Here is a 12,060-nt window from a genome sequence, read left to right on the forward strand (position 1 = left end):
CCTGTTGCCTGTTCCTGGGCAGAGGATGCAGCTGCTGTGTGATGCGTGCAGGCTTGCAGGATACGGGGGGGTCGGCGCCCCACGCCTGGGACTGCAGGTCGGGCCGGGGACTTTGGGGGCCGGACGCATGCCGGGGTGGTGCTGGGGCCAGCGCAGAGGTGAAAAAACCCTTCTCTCAAGGGGTTTTGCAAGGAGAAACTTGGAGAGCCCAGCTCCCCTCCCCGGCCGTGCAATGAAGGTGCTTACGGGGAAGTGCTTCAAAAGCGAAATGCTCCCACTCTGACCAGTCCCGGACCAAACTCCAGGACAAGCAAGAAATATGATGGAAGTTTCTGCTGCCCGGAGGAGCAGCTGGGTGTGATTGCTCACTGTCTCTCCAATGCAAGAGCCCGGGGCTGCCGAACGAGGCCGGCAGGCAGCAGACAAACAAAAGCAGCTTTGCATGCTGTAAAATCAAGCTGTGAAATTCCTTGGCACGCAACAGCATGAGCGCTGAGAGCTTATGGGGGTCTAAAAAGCGGTTAGTCGAACTTGCAGAAGAAAAAAAATCCAGCCAAGGCTTCTCGTCGCAAACCAGCTCAACGCGCGTGCCCCAGCGACCCGCGTCTCCAGCGCCGAGGGGACGCACAGGGGAGGGACGAGCGGCCCCTCGGCCTCCAGGCACCCGCTCGCGGCCGCGGGCAGAGGCAGGAGCGGGCTGGCCAGCCCCGGCTGGAGCCGAGATGGATGCTCTCATGGGGCTGGGACCAGAAGGTGTTTGCTTCCCCCGGGACCTGCTGAAGCGGCTCGTGCCCCATCCCCGAGCTCGGCAGAGCCGGATAACCTCCTGGGGGAGCGGGAAGGAGACATGTTCCCGCTCCTGCCCCATCGCTTCGTTACGAGCCGGACCGGTGGCATCTGGGCAGGCGTCAGCCACGGCACCGGGCTCCCGTTAGCCGCGGGGAGGAGCTGGGACCAGGTGTCCCTACGCCCTGCGAGCCCCATCCTACCTATGGAGGGGGGTAACGACCATACACCCGCGTCCTCCGCTCCCTGGGTTACCTTGCCGCTTCCTCGCCAGCCGGGCTCCCCTCTCAGGTTTTGCCCTCCGAAACAAGGGTGTGCCCGTACCGCTCGGCTATTTTCGGACCACCGGGAGCCGGCTGCTTCCTGCCGGTCCCGAGCGAGGCTGTCACACAAGCAAGGAGCGACTTCCCCTTCGGGAGCGGCAGGTCGCCCGTCGTGCGTGCGCGACCGGGATGGACGTGCCGCGTGCAGCCGGCCCCCATGCCAGCAGCAGCGGGATCACCTGGCCGCCGTGGGGACGCCGAGGCTCGCTCAGCGGCACCGGGGCGGCCTTGCACCCGCGCTGCATGGCCAGGCACCACGAGAGAACACGGGCGCGAGAGGCGCCTCTTCTCCCCATTGGGTTTTAGGAGAAAACGCCGGCCACGTTTTTATAAGAGCTGCTCCGGGCAGCTGTGCCTTTTCCGAACATGTCCCCAATGTCCCGTCACCCCTGAGCTGCTTCCCCTCCCCGGCGCCTCGTTGCCTCTTGGTCGGGGAGAGCTGAGTGCGGACCCCGGCGAGCCGGCCCTGGGGCCGCGCGGCCATCGGATTTGCAGGGAAGAAGCTGCTCCAAGGACAAGCTGGGGGAAGTGCAGCGTGGAGCTCGGTTTTTGGCTTGCTCTTTGGTTCGCGGTGCCGTCAATGTGCTAGTCATTTTGACGTGGGCAGGTTTAGGTTCTTATTCCAGTTTGTTTTTCCTTTCTAGTCTTTTTAACTCCTAGGAATTGGGTAGGATCCTCTAAAACCGTGAACCTCGTAGGGCTTGTGCGCCTGCACGTGCTTGCGCATGTCCCTTAGACGCCTGATGGGGCAACGGGACACAGACAGCAGCTTGCATTTGGGGTGCATTTGGGGGGCGCTTAGGGATGGGCGCCTCGTCTAGCGGACAACGTGGGGATGCGCTTGCCTGCAAGCAGGCCGGATCCTCGCCAGCTTTCCTGTGGGGTGGCCAATGCACCCTGCCACAAAACCGCAGCATCTCCCCCCAGCTAGCGCCAGCCCAGAGACTGCCGCAGGCACAGTCCTGCCGCGCTGCAGCCTCCCGAGGGGGAGGAGGGCGGCGGGGAGGAAGGCCGGGAGAGGAGAAAGGGAAATTGCAAGCTTTAGCAGTATGAATGGAGCAAACGGTCCTGAAACACTTTCCAATTCAGCGGCTTATCCCCTTGCTAACGCCGCTTTTGTTTCCCGCAGGAGGCCGGAGCGCTGCTCTGCAGTGGGGCACAGAGGGGCAGCTGGCTGCGAGGGGGGCTCAGCCCCGCGGGGGCCTCGCTGCCCTGGCTGAGGTGTCCCACGTCCCACGTCCCACGCCGAGTGCGCGAGCTCCCGTCGCTGCATCGAGCCAGCTCTGGCGCTGCTGTGGCACGGCCTTGCTCTTGCCCCGGCCCCCGGGCCAGAAGCAGCTGTTTGGCACTCGCACATCTGCCGGCCGTGAGGGCGAGACCCTGTGCCCACCTAGTGCCCCGCGCTGCCTCCATCACCTGATTTAGCCCCCAGAAGAGCCAGTCGTGCTCAAGTTGCGCTGCATTGCGGAGAGGCCGTGGCAGGCTGCAGCGAGGACCGTGGGGCAGCTCCATGTCGCTGCAGCGGGCGATGCCAGCCGGGAGCGGAGATTCCCGAGGAGGCTGTTGCAGCAGCTGGAGGCTGGTGGCTGAGCCCCGGGGCTGGTGGCAGCCCTCGAGGGTTCCCCCCCACCCCGGGGCCGGAGCGGGGCGCAAAACCTGCCCGCGCAACTCCTTGCAGTGCAGCAGGGTGAAAACCTCCCTGCGCGTCTGTGTCCCCCACTGGGAGGTTATGCACAGGGCTGGCTCCCTCCTGGCCGTGCATCAGCGTCGAGGTAGGTGGCACCCCGGGACTCCACGCATACCATGGGGTGCATGGCACAGCGGGACCCCACAAGTGCTGTGGGGTGCACGGCATGCCTTGCACCGTGCATATGCTGCGGGGCGCGCGGCTCACGGGACCCCGCGCACGCCGTGCGGTGGTGTGCGTGGCCCACCCGTGTCCCTCCACATGCTGCGGGGTGCACGGCGCCCTGGGAGCCCACACGTGCGGTGCCCTGGGGTGCGCAGCACCGCTGCGAGCCCAGTGTGCCGTGCCGCGGGGTCTGCACCCCCCCAGGGCGCCCCGCGGCCCGCGAGGCGGGGCGGCCCCACGCGTGGGGCCCGCAGGCGGCCGGGCCGGCGGCGGGGGCGGGGAGCCGCGGCGCCGCCCCGCCCCGCCGGACGGAGGCTTTGTGCGGCGGCGGCGGCGGCGCGGAGCAGCGCGGAGCGGAGCAGCGGAGCAGCGCAGCAGCCGGGGCCGCGCTCCGCCGGCGCGGCCGCCCTTGCCCGCTCCCCCCGCTGCGCGGGTGCGCGGCGCTGCGCGCGGCGGCGGCGGCGGCGGCGGGCGCGCATGGGGCGCGGCGGGCGGCGCTGAGCGCGGGCTGCGCGCGGCGGCGCTGCGGGCGCTCCCGCTGCTCCCGGCGCTCCCGGCGCTCCCGCTGCTCCCGCTCCCTTTTGTTCGGCAGCTCCGCGGCGGCGGCGGGCGCTAATGGCGGCCGGGCCGGGCAGCGGCCCCGGCGCGCCCAGCGAGGCGGAGGCGGCGCACCTCTGCCGCAGCCTGGAGGTGGGCACCGTCATGACCCTCTTCTACTCCAAGAAATCCCAGCGGCCCGAGAGGAAAACTTTCCAGGTGAAGCTGGAGACGCGGCAGGTCACCTGGAGCCGCGGCTCCGAGAAGCTCGAGGGCGCCGGTGAGTGCGGGCGGCGGCGGCAGGGCTCCTGCGCGGCGGCGCCGCCGCCCCGGGGCCGCGGGACCGTCCCGCCGAGCGGCCCGGCGGGGCGGGCGAGCGCCGGGCCCGGCCCCCCCGCGCGGCCGGAGCGCAGCGCGCCGTGACTTCCCGCATCCTGCGCGGTGCCCCGCTCGCCGGGGCCGGGGCCGGGGCCTCCCGCCCGGGGCCACCCCCTCGCTGCGAGCCGCGCCGGGGGGGGGGGGCCCGGCGGCCGTTCGAGCCCCCTGAGGGTCACAGCTCCGTGCAACAGATGAAACTAAAGAAGGAGGGGGAAAAAAAAAAAAAAGCCCAGCAGCACGAAGTGCGCCGAAAGGCCGTCGGGCCGGCGCGGCCCCCTGCCCTCTCGCCTCTGTGCCCCCGCGGTGCGGCGGTGCACCCGTCCGCGGCGTGCGCGGAGCTGCTTGCTGGCCTCGGCCTCCCGTGGGCGATGTGGATCTTTAGTGTGACACGGGCAGGGGAAAACATTTGTAAGAAATGTGAGTATCAAACCGCAGAGATGGGTGGGAAGGGAGAGAGAGCAGGGAGGCCCCGCACCAGGAAACTTTTAACCTCCGCTTTGGTTTCCTAGGTTACTGCTGTTTCTTTTAAGTTACCTTTCCCACCCCCGTGCGCGCCAGTCTGAGGACAGTGTCTCTAGTTCGGTTCTGGAGGTGAGGAAGAGCTGACACGCTCAGAGATGAGGTGACGTAAATCCCGGTGCCGTCACCGTGGTGGGTGAGCACCGTCCTGCGTGTTAAGGGATGTGACTGAGGCACAGTGCGGCTGCGGCGGAGGCCGTCATCTGTCCTCTGCTAACTGCTGCTGGCCCAGCGTGGAAAGGCTGGAAATATTTAGTATTGCCAGAGGGCTCAGATGAAGAGCAGAAGTGGAAATGATGGGTACAGCCCTTTAGCAGGACCCCAAATGCCAGTGTGTCCGATTTGGGGCCTTCATTTGCTTCAACACCTTCGGAGTCCTCCAGCTTCTCCCCCAGCAGCTTCTCCAGGCAGATCTGGAGGACGCTTAGGTTCCCCAGCCCCGTTAACATCACGGGATGTTAGGCTCCCCTACCTTTCTCAGGGTGGCCTCTAGGAGCTTTCAGGCAATGGGAGAAAGAGGGAGGAGCCTGAGGCATGGCTTGCCCTGGATTTAAGTCATTTTAAAACTAGGGCAAAGCACCAGTTTGTTTTGCTGGCAAGTCGCTGCGTTTTGTGGCAGCGCCTGCAGAGCGTGTGGGTCTGGGGCCTGTGGGGGAGGAACCTCTGGAGGGGCTGTGGTACCTGCTGCCCTGTACATGGATGATTATTCCCATGTGCAGACGTAAATGCTAAAATCTTAGCTTTAGGGAAATCTAGAGAACTTTAATTTCTCATACCAAAACTGTAGTAGTAACAGTGATTATAATGTCTTGCCTGTGAGGACTTCTTGTGCTGTGCATATGGTGAAGACCAGACCAGTAAAAGCAGAGAACGCGTCTTGGGGACCGAGACAATCAAATAAAGACAATCCATGTGTTTCTAGCAAACAAAAAATAAGAGTCAGTGGACCCTGAACACCTAATTCCTTTATGCTCCTTTAAACATTGCAAAAGAAAACTGTTGGTGAGTTTGTAGACCCTGGTGGCCATGTGCTCGTGGTCCCCAGCACTTTCCTCACAACGAAAGCTATGTTCCCCTGGTGAGTGCAGCCCTCCCGAGCCATGTGCTTTCTGACACATCCAGGTGGGTGGTGCTACAGAAATAAGACATTACCCTAAAGGGTTACAGTTTCCTCCTCCCCAAGCTGTCTCCGATGCCAGATGCACTAGTGCCCAGCAAAGCAACTTTGTTGTCGTTGGCAGATTCTTCCCATGGCCTCCTCTCTGCACCCACCTCTTCCTACCTTAACTGCTGGCCTTAGTTCTCTCCTCTGATGTCTTTCCTGGCACCCAGAAGGAAGGGTGTCCTGTTCCCCATCTCCCTTTAGAAGGCTAAGAAGTAGTACTTTGCATTTAAGACTTCCTGTACAGAAGTGTGGGAGTTTCAGGTGGAAATATCGGCTTGTATACGTAAATAGTGACTGTGTATCTAGGCAGAGGCACTCTGATGTCCAGCAATCCTGGATAGTTGGCCAATTTCCCCATTTTCATCTGGATGTGCTTTCTGGGTGGAAAAAGGATGCCTGGGAAAACTCAGATGTATAGAGTCATAAGAAACGTGACAATTATGTGCTTCACATATTTTATATGGCAAATGCATTGGCTTATTTTTCTCCTGGCTCATCCCACCCTTGAAACCTACCCTTGACTGGTGCAGGGCTCATGTGGCCATGGTCTGAGCTAGAGTGGGGAGTCTGAGCTGGAGTCAAGCTGGCCGTTTTCACTATGGGTGAGTTGTAACCAAGAGCAGTGACAGATTCAGTTCTCATGAAGGCAAGCGATGCCAGGGCTGGGAGCAGATGGTTGGGGCTGTCGGGAAAGTTTGGAGTTGGCTTTCAGTGGCAGTACTGGCTTGGCCCTCACGCCCAGTGTGCATGAGGCCATGGGCTGAGCAGAGCAGCCTGTTGTCAGGCCGTTTGATGTTCCTTTGTGTGGAACAGCATCTCCACTGGGCAATGCTTGGGGGTCTGCAGTTCAGAAAGTGCTGTGTTCCTGGGTCAATAATGAATTTATTATGTTTCCTGAGACTTGGAGAACTAAAAGGAGCTTCACTCTCCCCTGGACAAGCTAGTTGTCTAAATAAGTATGATCCTAATTTTTTTTTTTTAATGCATTTCAGAACAGGTAGGTATCTGCAGCATGCCACGTACAGAGGCCTCAGTCTCAGGGCACTCGTGTGTAGATGTCTCTGCCTTGGAAAGGGATTTGTCTCCATGAAGACTCCAGCGTGGAGGATTGGTGCCCCTTTCTCTGCAGGTGGTGGGCTTTGTGGAAGAGAGACGTGTGTCTATCTTGAGTTGGGGTGGCCAGCGCTAGGGGATCTGGCTACCTCACTCACCCCATCAGAAGGAGCACGGCACCGGTACCTGCAGCCCGGGTTCCCCTGCACTGCATGGCTCAGCAGTGCAAGAAGGACTGGGGTTAGCTGGCTCGTTTCCAGGTTGCCTCAGGCACAGGGGCTGAAGCTGTGATGTGCTGGCAGCAGGGGGGTCCTGAGCATGGTCCTGGTCATCATCCCCATGCACGGGTGTTCGTTGTAGAGCTTTGACATCATCCCAGGTGGTGTCACAAAGTTCCTGCCTCCCTGGGGTCTCTGGACACATGTTTGTCAGCATTTATGATCTCTTCTGAACACTGTGTGGTTACAATAGTCCACTGGTTGTTTGCCTTTGCCAAAAGCTACGTTTTGGTGGTGTTTGGTCTGGTGTGTTCCGACCCTGCGCTTGCGGGGCAGAGGAGCAGAGCCTAAGCAGCCTCAGGTTGTCTCGCCCTAGAAAGGAGCTTGCCTCCAGGAAGGTCCAGCTCAGGGAAGTGGCCCCGTCCCCGTGTCGTACTGACAGTGCATTATCAGTTCCACAGCTTTTGCCTGACAAAACAAATGCGTGGCCACCAGCTCCCCTGGCCATGCTGTTTGTGCTTGGAGGTAACGGGACGTCTTTTATTTCAAATTACTTGGTGAAGTGAGGAGGATCTAAGCTGGGTTCTGGAAGATGACTTTTGGCATGCAACAAGCCCCTTGGTGCTGAGTAGTGCCTAGTTCCCTTAACAGTAGTGCCTGGGCTGAGATTGGACTGGAGAGGTGCTGGCTGTGGAAGAGCTGGTGTGTTTGATGGAGGTGGCTGGCACCACCGTACACCCTATCTAGGGCTGGATCCCCATGCAGATGCCTCCTGTGCACACCTTGCCGTTCTCCTGGCCCTTTCGGGGGGCGTTGAGGCTGTGTTACGTGGGTGATATGAAGGGGGGGAATCCTTGCCCGTGTAATAGCCCTCTCTCTTCACAGCCTTGCGCGGTGACCCTCTGTAGCGCATTGTGCGTGTTGCATAAAGAGTGACCTTGTGCGACAGGCAGTGTTAATTGTCAGCGTGTGCGTCCCCCTCCCCTCCCCGGCGCGGGCGGCTCTGGCTCGGCAGCGGGCAGGACGGCTCCGGCCAGCTGGGCTCAGCGATGAAGAACCTCTTCTGTTTGAAAGGGCCCATCTCCCCGCCAGCTCCGGCTCTTCGTTAAGCTCTTCAGCTTGCTCGAGAGCTCTGTGGCTCTCCGTGATCAGTGTCGGCTGATGAACTGGGAGGAGGGCGCAAACTTTTGCATGCGGGAAGCCTTTTGCTTTGAGAAAAACAGTACCCTCCTCTCCCCCACTTTTTTTGCATATAACTTCAGTTTTGAAAAGCTATAGTGGTTTGTCCAAGAAAGCCGTTTTTCAATTAATATTTGTTTTATCCCAAATGGTTTCAGCTGACTAATTATCAATGCATTGCTTTCTTTCTAATCTATGCTACAGAAGGGCCTGGCTGTTAGGATGGGAAGAGCTCTAATAATTTTCTATTCTTTTTGTTAATCACCCAAAGCAAAGTAGAGCTAATCCCTTGAGTCAGCTGTCTTTTATGCATTTTTTTTAAACTTCCTGTGTTATGTAATTCTTTTCTAATGTAAAAGGGTCCAGCATTCATAACTCCACATGCTGGGGGGTTATAGGCCAGTTTCTAATTGATCTGTTTTCCTTGAGACACGTCAGAAAATTCAGAGAGCTCGCTCAGAGAGCGAGCTGAAAATTTGGAGCAGATGTTTGTTTTATAGGGGAAGGGAAGGGGGAAAAAAAAACACCTAAAAAAAAAAAAAAAGGTTGCATTCTTGCTTTCAGTGAAATGAGCTCAGTCCTGTGTAGGTGGAAAAAAGCCACTGCTCTGAGCCCAGGCCTGTGAAAAAGAAATGGCAGGAACTGTAAAATATTAATACAAAATGACTTTGAAGGGCAGCTCCTACTCACCTCATCCTTTTCAACTGCCTGCCCTTTTCTTTAATCCACCGAGGCAGAGCATTTTTGTTTGAGACCATCTGAATAAATGTAGGATTTGGAACACCTAGTTGAAAAACAAGCAAGCCAGAAATGGCCTTCAAGAGTAAACAAGCTTCGCAATCAGGTCTGCGTGGTAAAAATCGGGCAAACTTAGCTGTGGGGCAGCAGGACTCCTTGACCCCAGATGGGCAGCAGGGTCCCCTGTCTGGGTTGCTCCTGCAACACATGGTCCCTTTGCAGGCAGGCAGCATTTTGCAGCCTGTGAAGCTCAGGTCCTTGAGCTAGGGGTGGGTGCAGAAGTTGCGTGTGCGGGAAGCTGGAAGCTTGACTTCTTATTGTCAGGAATGGTTAAAGCTGAAGGTTCGCTTGCTGAAGGTCTGTCATGCATCTTGGGAACTTTCTTAGTGGTAAATGAAGGCTTGAGCGGTGTTTTTGTATCTTTACCAAACAGCTCTCTTCCCCTTCCTGCTTACTAGGGTATTTGTGTTAAACTGGGGAAGCCAAGAAGCTCTACCCCACCTTCACCTCTGAGCTGAAGCAGTCTCTTTCCCTTGCTTTTCATCCCTTTGCCATCTCCCTTCTCAGGAGTGTCTTCCAGGAGAAGCAAGTTAGAGTACCTCTACTTACGCAGTGGAGAGACACGTCACAAATTACCGCCTCCCTTTTCATCTTTAAGATCTTCTCTGGCAACCTAAAGAGCATTGGAAAGATAGCAGGTCTCTGGGCAGGTCAAGAGACCTGTGCTCCTGCTGCACCCGTGTTGTCCTTCCGTCTGGTTCCCTCATTTGCCAGTCAGCCACGTGGAAGGTATCAGTTTATGGATTTTAAACCCACTAATTTAAAAGTGCTGGAGAAGTTTTATGTAGTGTTGGACTAAATTTGTCTCACCTGCACTGAGGCCTTGAATGCCACAGATTTTTTCAGGCGCCAAGGCAGATATGACCTGGCTTTCTCTGAATCTGCCACAAAAGCAGGCAGCCGTGCTGGTTGGATATCTGAGCATGATGAGAAAGACGGTCTGTGAGAGCAGGCTCTGAACATCTGGCTTTGCAGAGGAGTACCTCATGTGCTTGATATCATCAGCTCCCATCTCAAGGGCACTTTTGTTGCAGGGCTGCTTGCATGATTTTTAACATGCCCTGTCTCTGCATTGGGCCAGCAGTCATCCGATCCAATCTGCGACCTCTTTACTGCTCTTTGTTTTAGCTTCCTTGTCTGCACAGTGGGAGTAGTCGTTCTTATCAGTGCCAGTGAAGCCTTTGCTCAGCTTCGTTATCTAATCGCTGTGATGTGCACTGCGAACATCCCGAAGACGTACAAACTGTTAGTGATACTCATCCATCGCCTGTCCCTCAGCGCCTTGTGAGAGCAGGCGTGTGACCTTCTGCATATCTCACAGATTGCAGATAGAGGAGAGGAGACTTGCCTGAGGTCTCAGCAGGAGCCCGTGAGGGAGTTGGTGCTGAAGTCCCTGTCCCCAAGCATTACATGTGGTAGAACTGGCTTGACCACCGAGTTGCCTTGGGGATGCTGCCTTCATTTAATTTCTGTGGTTGTGGGAACTTGGGCACTGCACTTTGGCTGAGACCTTCCCTTCTGGGTCTGTCTTGTCCCCTATGAAGTGACCTAGGGGACAGTGCTGCGCCACAATGCACAGTCTTGGGGAGAACGTGGATGGAGTCACATCCCTTCAGAGCTGTCAGTGTCTGGGTTCCTTTCCTGGGTGTAGCTGTAAGTGCTTCACTGCTGCAAAGTGAAACATGACTCATCTCCGCTCTGGCTGCGTGGGATGGCTGTGGTCCCCCATGGCTGTGCTGCCTCGTGCTGGGGACACGTCCCTCTGGGCACACTGGCAGGACACAAATAGGTTGTTATGGGAAGGAGCTGCACCTAGGAGGAGATGGTAGCCTCATCGCCATGTGCCGCTGTGATCCTGCTGCCAGAGTGGACATCTTCTGCCTGGGATGTAAAACTTGAGCGGCTAAGTTATTTGAGACGTGTAGCGGAGCAGGAATTGCTGTGGTCCCATTCGAGGCCAGCCCGTGACGTTCTGCCTGCCTGCCAGGCCACTGGATATGCCTGTGGAAACTGTGTTGACTGTTCCCTGCATGTTTTTCTCGTCCTCGGTGGGGGACAGCTGTGTGCCAAGCTGCCGCAACTTTAGGGCTCCACAACACTTTTAATGTAGCAGGGGCTCCATAACTACAAGCACCCAGTCCTGCTGTATTTGTGCAGCGATATGTCTCTGGTGTACCACAACGCATTAGATGAAGGGGCCAACAGCAACAGTCTCTGCTTAGTGACAGGTCGACCAAAAACAAGGCTGGCAGCTTAGGTTAGGAGGTGCATGAAAAGGCTTCCTGGAGCCGGGTGGACTGGCTATGGCTGGCGTGTGCTTGTTGTGGTGTGTTTCCATTTCTGAATGGTTATGGATTTTAGAAGACCTGGTGTAAAATGCATAATGAAAGTTAGTGTCAGGGAGTCCAGGAAGAGCTTGCAGCATGTGGTGAGGAGATGCAGGGCTTTGATCGCAAAAGCATGCGGCTCTGAGTTTAACCTATCAACTAAATCTTGTTATATAGTAAAAAGGAATGTCTGAAATCAGTGGAGAGTCTTTTTTTTTTTTTTTTCCCCTCCCCCAGTGTGCTCTGAGATTTAAGGGCAATGGAAATTGGTGGGACTTCAAAGTCCTTGCAATATTTTTGAAAAGTTACCCCCCCTCCCCCCAACACACACTTTCCCCTTGGCCAGATGAGCTTGGAGAGCTGAGGGTGGAGGTTGATGCTGAAGGAGAACAACTGGAAGGGTATCTGCTTAGGACAGGGTGAAAGAAGCAGGTGTCAAGGAAAGATCTGTGTGTTTAACGGATGCTTGAATCAATGTGGAGAAAATGATTTGGTATCTGACAGTCAGGGATGCTCTCAGAAACCTGCAACCATCCAAGCAAACATACCTGCAAGTCTTGTTGGCTCATGTCCTTGTTTGCAGTTTTGTTACTGCTGCTTCACTTGTTCTGGTATCACATATAAGGTCGGCTTAATATTTAGCACATCCTCTGCATAGTGATTGTATCCTGCCTTGCCTGGGGGTGGGTTTGATGATCTCATAGCTCTTCCTCTGCTCTGACTTCCCTGCTAATCTGTTCCATTGAACAAACTTTCTGTGGCTGAGGTGTTACGTCAAGCAGAAGTGGGAGTGTTTCTCCCTGGAGCAGGCAGGCTGGAGCTCTCGGGAAGGGGACGTAGGGACAACGGCTGTTCCCAAAGAGACTCCATAGTGCTAGGGAAAGTTTTCCTTCAGAAATTTAGTTTTGAGGACTCTGGCATTGCA

General features: G+C 56.9%; 1 protein-coding gene across 4 annotated transcripts in view; it reads left to right on the forward strand.

Annotated features, from left to right (window-relative positions):
- The first annotated feature begins 3,500 nt into the window (after positions 1-3,500).
- Positions 3,501-12,060, forward strand: part of PLCG1 (phospholipase C gamma 1) — a 58,138-nt gene continuing 49,578 nt past the window's right edge. For 3 of the 4 annotated variants that reach the window (XM_067307448.1, XM_067307450.1, XM_067307449.1), the window contains exon 1: positions 3,502-3,778. In XM_067307448.1, coding sequence (XP_067163549.1) covers positions 3,577-3,778 — 202 coding nt within the window. In that variant the 5' untranslated portion in view covers positions 3,502-3,576. Of the gene's footprint in view, positions 3,779-12,060 lie in introns of all 4 variants that reach the window. The other variant, XM_067307451.1, reaches the window with a different exon arrangement.

This window comes from Apteryx mantelli, chromosome 18 (genome assembly GCF_036417845.1).
Source record: "Apteryx mantelli isolate bAptMan1 chromosome 18, bAptMan1.hap1, whole genome shotgun sequence".
NCBI classification, from domain to species: Eukaryota; Metazoa; Chordata; class Aves; order Apterygiformes; family Apterygidae; genus Apteryx; species Apteryx mantelli.